We start from the raw sequence: 6,576 nt of genomic DNA, 5'->3' as shown, positions 1-6,576 counted from the left end.
TAAACATCCTTGTTAGCTTACTCTTTTTTCAATACAAAACTTTTCTTGTTCCTTTAATTAATTAATGACCCAATTCTTTTTAGATAAGAAAAATGTTAGAGCACCGACATAATTTATTATTTTTAGTCCGTAATTAATTAATAATATTTGAATATTTATTCAAATTAGTTTCTAAAAAATTTCAAAGTAAACGTTATAGTCTCCCACAAAAATTAATTATATAATTGGTTTCAAACGTCAAGCCAATGCCTTAGCCGTTAAACACCCATGTTAAATTAGGACAAATTAATCTCCTTAAGCAAACTATTTCTTAGGCGGATAGATCACAAGAAAATCACATATGAGATAGATAGGTCCTTAAAAAACTCATATATCAAGCAAATAAGTCCTTGATAATTTCATTTAACAGTCAGCTAAACTTTTCCATCTCTTCAAAATCAGATTTTATACACATAATTCTAATACTATTTCAGAGTCGAACTTGCCTTACACAAACATAGTCACGGGTATGCAACTGTTCTCACAAGACTACAAATAGAATAGCAGCAATACAAATATAATCACAACAATACAAATATGTTTAGGCCATATTAGAAAAAAGTAATAGGACAAAAAATTTGTGATTATATACGGCATACAAGTTACCCTACTTAACATTCTATAATTGACAAAAGTAGAATACTAGATAATAGAATTATTATAAAGTCCTAGAGATATTAGTGTTCTGGATTTTACAGAATGATAGAGATCTAGCTAGTAAGCAGAATACAAAAATATATTTATATATAATCTTAATCTAAATTAGGGAATTATTCCATATCCTAATTGATCATCCAAATCTCTTGCTACAAAACCTTCTTCAGCCTTTGCCAATTCTTTCTTTGTTGTTTCAAGAACAGCATCTATAGCAATTACCTCTGCTTTCAGGGTCTTAGCTTTTTCTTCTAAATCAACCACATTAGCCTTAAGCTTTTTCACCTTGGCTGCATTCTCAAAATAGGTCAAAGCAGATTTAACATGTGGCTCCAACCAACTCAAATCATCAAATCTAATCTCAGCTTCTTCCCATAAATCTTGTAACTCCTTACAAGCATCATCACTCTTCATGTCCTTCACTTTCTTGGTCTTTAGAAAATGCAAGAGTTTCCCTAATGTTGTGAATGAAAGTTGATTGAACCTTTGGCTCCTTTTTCTCTTTCTATGGCTTTCAATAAGAGAAGGGTACTTCGAACATGAATTCTCTAGTAGTTGAACATAGTCGTTCTCTATTTTGCATAATCCCCTGAAATCCATAAATAAAGCTGTGGACTTCATAACTAAACATGGGTGATTTTGATCATGATCAAGTCCTAAATCATTGACAGAAACCTCAGCAACAACAATGCACGTGTCCTTTACAAGAAACCCGTTTTTGGGGTCAGAAACCATGCCTGAAAGTACTCTCAAGGAAACAACAGCAACTCCTTTTTTGAGCTGATGAATATTGATATTCTCACTCTCTGGCAAAATCACAAATCATAGGTCAAAATAGAGTTTGATAAGAAAAAATGCCGCTAGATGATTAATCAAAAGGACAAAGGATATCCATCAAAGAATATAATGATACCATTTATTATTGTGGATTTGCCTTGAAGCTGATCAACTAAAGAGAGCTTGAAGTTAAGAGATCTCCATCCATCAATGTCCCCAGCATACAATCGATCCACCAATAAGACTCGTAAATAAATGTTGGGGATACCTGAAATAGCTATCTGCCTAAAAGAAACCAAAGGTAGCAGAATTTATATAATTAAGTACACATGCAAAATCAATCATATTGTAAGCAGTTAAAGTTTTGAACTTTGTGGAGTCAAGGTCCAGAATTTTTTGACAAATCGAAAACATTAGAAACAAAATAAAATGAAATAAAAAGTTAAAAAGTAATATTTTGAAAGAATGAGAAATGGTTAGAAGAAAAAGGTATCGTTGTAAGTACATACCAGGAATAGGGGCCGAAGAAGAAGGTGTGGGAGTAGTAGTGATTGAAGAACTTACTAGAGAAGTTGTTAATGGTCCATGTGAACTTGCCAGTTGTTAAAACCTTTTTTTCTTGTTGCTCCTTTTCCATTCTCCTTTTTCTTCTTCTGCACCTTGCTGGGTTCTGCATCTGCTTCAGAAAGCTCAAGCTTGCCCAACAAACAATGTGCGTGTCTTTTCAGTTCTGAAATGAAGATAGGCGAGTCAAAGTGAATCTCATCTTCCATATCTCGGTGACACGTGGCCAACCAGGAAAAAATCAGACGGTGGGTGTTGACCACCAGAAATCGGATTGTACAATTTCCATTTCCTCCAAGACACACCACCATATGCTTGTATTATTAATTTTTTTTAGTTATTTTTTCAAATATTATACTTTTAGTCTTTTATACACATTTATTTTCTTAGGTTGGGAGGAACTTTTTCTTAATTTATTATCATGTTCAATAGAGATGGGTGATGAAAAATGTGATACAAAGCATGTAAAATAAGTAATAACATTATAATATTACAATATAATGAGGGTTAATTAATAACAAGATATATTATACTATCTTAGACTTACAGTATTTCACATGCTAGTTATCATTGATGGAGAGTTTTTGGATGGGAAAAATATTTTGTGGTACTCAGAGGACCAAGTTGTATGAAAAAATTGTCAACAATTTTAAAGATGATTTGTAAATATGATTTTTCACTATAAATTTTTAGAGAAAGTACGAGGAACCAATGGAATGGAGGTTTAGAGAGTATTATAGATATAATTATTAGTGATACCTTTTTCTATCAAGTGAAGTTTTTGGGATTAGTAGTATCATGATATGGTATTAGAATTCTAGATCTAAAAGGTAAAGAGTTCGATTCTTGGTGAACTTGAAAATCAATTTAAGTTTTTGGGAAGATGTTTATTATTCCTAGTATTCGAATGATTATTCTAGACAATATGGAGATCCAAATTTTTATAATGGAGGAAATAGTTGTTCTTTTTGAGATTCCCATCACTAATATTAAATAACAAAAAAAAAATTAAAAGGGACTCATAATTTTGGTGACAATCTAATGTGTCACACAAATTTGGTGACTTAGTCCTTAAGTACCAGTGTACCCGCGTGTTAAATTAGGACATATTGATTCCCTTGAGCAAATCATTTATAAAGCATATAAGTCACAAAAAATAACATATCAAATAAATCCTTAAAAGAATCATATATCAAGCAAATAAGTTCTTAATCATTTTGTTTAAACCCTTCAATCTCCTTAAAACTAGATTTTATACACATAATTCTAATACTACTTTGCAGTCGTTTGTCTTGCATCAACATAGTGACAGGAATACAATTATCCTCACAAGACTATAAATATAATCACAGCAATACAAATATAATCACAACAATATAAACATAAACAATACAAATATATTTAGGCCATATTAAAAAAAAAATAATAGGACAAAAATTAGCGATTATATACGTCATACAAGTTACCCTACTAAACATTCTATAATTGACAAAGGTAGAATACTAGATAATAGAATTATTATAATAAGTCCTAGAGACATCAGTGTTCTGGATTTTGTTTACAGAATGATAGAGATCTAACTAGTAAGCAAAATACAAAAATATCTTTACATATAATCTTAATCTTAATTAGGATTTAGGGTATTCCATATCCTAGTTGATCATCCAAATCTATTTCTACAAAACCTTCTTCAGCCTTTGCCAATTCTTTCTTTGTTGTTTCAAGAACAGCATCTATAGCAATTGCATCTGCTTTCAGGGTCTTAACTTTTTCTTCTAAATCAACCACATTAGCCTTAAGCTTTTCCACCTTGGCTGCATTCTCAAAATAGGTCAAAGCAGATTTAACATGTGGCTCCAACCAACTCAAATCATCAAATCTAATCTCAGCTTCATCCCATAAATCTTGTAACTCCATACGAGTATGATCACTCTTCATGTCCTTCACTTTCTTAGTCTTTAGAAAATGCAACAGTTTCCCTAATTTTGTGAATGAAAGTTGATTGAACCTTTGGCTCCTTTTTCTCTTTCTATGGCTTTCAATAAGAGAAGGGTACTTTGAACATGAATTCTCTAGTAGTTGAACATAGTCTTTCTCTATTTTGCATAATCCCCTGAAATCCATAAATAAAGCTGTGGACTTCATAACTGAACATGGGTGATTTTTATCATGATCAAGTCCTAAACCATTGACAGAAACCTCAGCAACAACAATGCCCGTGTCATTTACAAGAAACCCGTTTTTGCGGTCAAAAACTAGGTCTGAATGTACTCTGAAGGAAACAACATCAACTCCTGTTTTGAGCTGATGAATATTGATATTCTCTCTCTCTAGCAAAATCACAAATCATAGGTCAAAATAAAGTTTGATAAGAAAAAATGGCGCTAGATGATTAATCAAAAGGACAAAGGATATCCATCAAAGAATATAATGATACCATTTATTATAGTGGATTTGCCATGAAGCTGATCAACTAAAGAGAGCTTGAAGTTAAGAGATCTCGATCCAACAGGAACATTATCAATGTCGCCAGCATACAATCGATCTACCAATAAGCCTCGTAAATAAATGTTGGGCATGCCTGGAAGTATAGCTATCTGCCTAAAAGAATCCAAAGGTAACAGAATTTATATAATTAAGTACACATGCAAAATCACTCATATTATAAGCAGTTAAAGTTTTCAACTTGGTGGAGTCAAGGTCCAGAATATTTTTGACAAATCCAAAACATTAGAAATAAAATGAAATGAAATAAAAAGTTAAAAGTAATATTTTGAAAGAATGAGAAATGCTTAGAAGAAAAAACTATCGTTGTAAGTACATACCAGGAATAGGGACCGACGAAGAAGGTGTCGGAGTAGAAGAATTTGAACCAAAGCTGACTAGAGAAGTTGTTAATGGTCCATGTGAACTTGCCACTTGTTAAAACATTTACTTCTTGTTGCTCCTTTTCCATTCTCCTTCCACCCGCCAAGTATTAGTGAAACCCCAAAGTCCGAAAGTAATCAACACAATGCTCAGAGAAAGTATTAATATAGACAAATTTTTACTTATTTCAATAAAAAATAGAAATCAGAAGAAAAAGCTTACCTACAATCTTCTCTTCTTCTTCTTCTTCTTCTTCACCTTGGTAGGTTCTGCTTCAGATGCCGAACAATATGCGTCTCTTTTGAATTCTGAGATGAAAATTGAAGTGGGATGGGGAGTCAAAGTGAGTCTCATCGTCCAGGAGAAAATCAGGCGAAAAGACAGGTATAATCACGGTGGGACACGTGGCCAACAAGAAGAAAATCAAACGGTGCATGTTGACCACCAGAAATCGGATTGTACACTTTCCATTTCCTCCAAGACTCGCCACCATATGCTTGTATTATGTTTTTTTTTGAGTTATTTTTTTCAAATATTATACTTTTATACACATTTATTTTCTTAGGTTGGGAGGAACTATGTTTCTTAATTTATTATCATGTTCACTAGAGAGAGTGGATGAAAAATGTGTTACAAACCATCTATTCTTAATATATAAAAGTAGATAAATAAGTTTATCCACATTACTTTTAAGACATCTTTCTCTTCCTACTAATTCCATGTCAACAATATTATTTACTTGGCAAAACTTTAGAATAACCGCTCACTTTTTGCCAAATCAACTATTATTTCCAAATCAGTAAAAAAAATAAAATATACAAAAGAATATACAAGTAATAAAAATATATGCAAAATTACCAATGACAATAATTAAAAATTAATAATGTCTAACCAAATTTGTAACCTACAAAGATATATCACTATATTTATTATATCTTACCGTTATAAACAATACAATAAATTTATAACCCTAATAATTAATTTATTAATTTCTATAAATAAATCATTAAATGTAATAAACATCCATATTACATTATTACAAATGTCATAATAATATTATTAATCATAATAAATTTTGCGTTACAAATATTCAAATTTCATACTATTTGAACTACTTATATAAGTCTCTTGTCACTATTCCTTCAAATAACATCAAATTTAGCACAAAAAAATTATTTTCGAACTACACAACTCAAACTTACTCAATGGAGCATCATTCTTTGGATAATATCACGAGACAAATAAACAATTGGTTTATGAAAGTTTGCATGGTTGGTCTATGGAAAACATTAACAGCCACAAATGAAGAGGAGTCACTTTATTTAGAAATAATTATATTAGATGAAAAGGTACAAAACAAATATATTATTGTATTTTTAAATTGAATTAACAAAAAAAATACATTAATTATTTTTGCTTTTATACTTTTTATATTATTTTATAATACTTTATAAATAATTGTATTTTAATATCGTCAAAATTATACTCTTTTTTTTCAATATGCTATTCATGGTTCTTTTTCTAATAAAATATAATCAATTTTTTTAGCTAATTATTAACTATGATTTACTAATACTGCATGGAACACCTCTTCATGTAATTATGAAGAAAAATATGATGAACAAATTCAAATATTTGTTACAAGAAGGAAAAGTCTATACTAAAAAAATTTGA

General features: G+C 30.6%; 1 protein-coding gene across 1 annotated transcript; it reads right to left on the bottom strand.

Annotated features, from left to right (window-relative positions):
* Positions 1 to 588: 588 nt before the first annotated feature.
* LOC127744713 (MATH domain and coiled-coil domain-containing protein At3g44800-like) lies at positions 589 to 5,220 on the bottom strand. The gene is made up of 5 exons (XM_052256826.1): positions 5,129 to 5,220; positions 4,860 to 4,994; positions 4,472 to 4,635; positions 4,234 to 4,364; positions 589 to 1,368 (listed from the first exon to the last, which is right to left on the bottom strand). Exons 2-5 carry the CDS (start codon positions 4,988 to 4,990, stop codon positions 802 to 804), a joined length of 993 nt encoding a protein of 330 aa, XP_052112786.1. The 5' UTR covers positions 4,991 to 4,994; positions 5,129 to 5,220; the 3' UTR covers positions 589 to 801.
* Positions 5,221 to 6,576: the final 1,356 nt, after the last annotated feature.

This window comes from Arachis duranensis, chromosome 2 (assembly GCF_000817695.3).
Source record: "Arachis duranensis cultivar V14167 chromosome 2, aradu.V14167.gnm2.J7QH, whole genome shotgun sequence".
NCBI classification, from domain to species: Eukaryota; Viridiplantae; Streptophyta; class Magnoliopsida; order Fabales; family Fabaceae; genus Arachis; species Arachis duranensis.
Note: the sequence above shows the minus strand (reverse complement) of the source record. Positions and strands in the feature narration are given on the sequence as shown.

Coding starts and splice junctions, on each gene's coding strand:
- LOC127744713 (XM_052256826.1), bottom strand. CDS start 4,990: ATGGAAAAGGAGCAACAAGAAGTAAATGTTTTAACAAGTGGCAAGTTC. Junction 4,636..4,859: donor TTCGTCGGTCCCTATTCCTG/GTATGTACTTAC, acceptor GGATTCTTTTAG/GCAGATAGCTATACTTCCAG. Junction 4,365..4,471: donor CAAATCCACTATAATAAATG/GTATCATTATAT, acceptor TGATTTTGCTAG/AGAGAGAGAATATCAATATT.